The 2,223-nt window shown below is 60.2% G+C and overlaps 1 protein-coding gene across 1 annotated transcript in view; it reads right to left on the reverse strand.

Annotated features, from left to right (window-relative positions):
• The window catches only part of EMH_0066520 (AGAP010490-PA, related, related), a gene marked incomplete at both ends in the record, with an annotated part of 5,853 nt that extends 3,722 nt beyond the window's left edge, over window positions 1–2,131 (reverse strand). Inside the window, 2 exon segments of the mRNA XM_013498513.1 lie at window positions 35–131; window positions 135–2,131. Of these exon segments, the coding sequence (XP_013353967.1) occupies window positions 35–131; window positions 135–2,131 (2,094 nt within the window).
• Between the last annotated feature and the right edge of the window lie 92 nt (window positions 2,132–2,223).

The following is a 2,223-nucleotide window of genomic DNA, read 5'->3' on the forward strand; positions in this document are numbered from 1 at the left end:
AGCAGCAGCAGCAGCAGAGAGCGCAGCCACACACCCGCAACACTAGCAATGCTGTGTAGAAGCGCTGGCGGCTGCTGTCCGTGCTGCAGCTGAGTGAGCTGCTTTCTCCTGCTGCTGCTGCTGCTGCTGCTGCNGCAGCAGCTTCGGCGTCGCTTTGCTGGTGCTCTGCTTCCGTTGAACACAGTCTTGCTGCAGCAGCAACATCCGCAGCAGCAGCTGCTGCAGTAGCAGCAGCAGCAGGAAAGTCTGCAGCAAGCCCTGCTGCTGCAGCTGCTGCTCTTGAACCCCCCGTCTGCTGCTGATCGAGCTGCTGCAGCGCGCGGATGAGGCAGCGCAGCAGCAGCAGCTGCTGCGGAGACAACGCCAACCCAGGGAGAGGCAGCAGCAGCAGCTGCAGCAGCAGCTGGTATTCTTCATCACATATAGAAGCTCGAACGGGGCTCATAAGAAGGGCTACAGCAGCAGCGGGTGTTAGTATTGGTTCTGCTGCTGCTTGCACGTTTGCTGCTGCTGCTGCAGCACCACCACCTGCTGCTGCTGCTGCTGCTGCTAACGGTGCATCTGCGGGTGTATGCTGAGCTGCTACCTGCTGCGAAGCTGCTGCTGTCTGCTTTGCTGCTGCCTCGTTTGCTGCCGCCTCCCCCTCCCCTGCTGCTGCTGCTGCTGGTGCTGCTGTTGCTGCTGCTGCTGCTGCTGCTGCTGCTTCCTTTGCTGGACTTGTGAACCCCAGCAGCTCCTTAACGTCGAAGGGGTCCTCATCAGCTGAAGTTTTCTCTGGCGAGCCAAAGAGACAGAAAGCAGCAGAACGTTCTTCTGCTGCTGCTGATGCTGCTGCTGCTGCTGCTCCTGTTGCTGCTGCTGAGAGCCCTAAACCCCCACCAAAAGTATCCACCCAACTCCCATGCTGCAGCAGCTGCTGCTGCTGCTGCTCTTGCTGCTGCTGCTGCTGCCAGGGGCTCATGCCCCCAGCGCCAGCAGCAGCACCTGCTTGGCTCTCTTTGAAGCCTGCAGCAGCAGCAGCAGCAGCAGCAGCAACAGCAGCGGATGGATGCATGCTTGCAGGGAGGCAGCGCCGAGCCCAGTGTACATACACCGCAGCACTCTTAGGCCAGCAGCGGCGTTGCTGCAGCAGCCGCTGCTGCTCTGCTGCAGTGAGATCATGATGCTGTGTTATTTGCTGCTGATGTTCTGCTGCTTGCTGCTGCGCCAGCAGATCCGTCAGCAGGCATGCTGCTGCTGCCATTGTCTGCTGCAGCAGCTGCGCTAGCTCGCAGCCTGTCTTTGGCTCACACTCAGCGCAAACTGCTGCTGCTGCTGCTGCTGCTGCTGCTGCTGTTGATGTTGTTGCTGCTGCAGGGATGACGGCTCCGCATACAGCGCAGCAGCGAGAGTCTCCCGCTGCTGCTGCTGCTGCTGCTGCTGCTGCTGCTGATTCCCGGGGCGTGAGGTCCTGGCCAAAGGACTCGAGGCTGAAGGAGAATTCGAATGATGTTGTTTCTGCTGCTCGGCCCTGCTGCAGCAGCAGCTGCTGCTGCTGCTGGTGCTGCTGCTGCTGCTTCATGCGGGGGGATAGCCCCACAGCTAGGAGACACCGCAGCAGCACCAGCAGCAGCCAGCGCGCTGTTGCGGTGTATCCGCAGCGCAGCAGCTCCCGCAGCACCTCTGGGGTGTACAGGCAGCAGCCTCCATGGTTTCTTGTTGTTCTGCTGACAGCAGCAAGCGTCACCTGTTGCTGCTGCTGCAGCAGCTGCTGCTGCTGCTCCGGGTCAGAGACACCTTGTTGCTGCAGTTGCTGTTGCTTCGCCCGAGCCAATGCCGCATTGATTGCTGCTGCTGCTGCTGTCATCGCATGCACTTGCTGCTGCTGCTGCTGTTGCTGCTGCTGCTGCTGCTCTGCTGCTTCCTTCGCTAGGCGGTAAGCTTCTATCACTGCAGCAGAAGCAGGGCCCCACACTGCGCATGCAGCAGACAAAGACAGAGGAATGAGGCCCTTTGCTGCAGCAAGAAGCTCGCTGGATAGAACCCGGAAGCAGAAAGAAGATTTGCTGCTGCTGCTGCAGTTGCTGCTGCAGCTGTTGCTGCAGGTGCTGCTGCAGATGCTGCTGCCTTCTGCTGCATCCGCCGCCTCCATCTGTACCAATAGAGAGCCATCATAAGACCACCAAGCATCATATACACAAACAGTGCTGCTGCTGCTGCTGCTGCTGCTGCCGCTGCTGCTGC

This window comes from Eimeria mitis, genomic scaffold (assembly GCF_000499745.2).
Source record: "Eimeria mitis Houghton genomic scaffold, Emh_scaff3480, whole genome shotgun sequence".
In the NCBI taxonomy this organism is placed as follows: Eukaryota; Apicomplexa; class Conoidasida; order Eucoccidiorida; family Eimeriidae; genus Eimeria; species Eimeria mitis.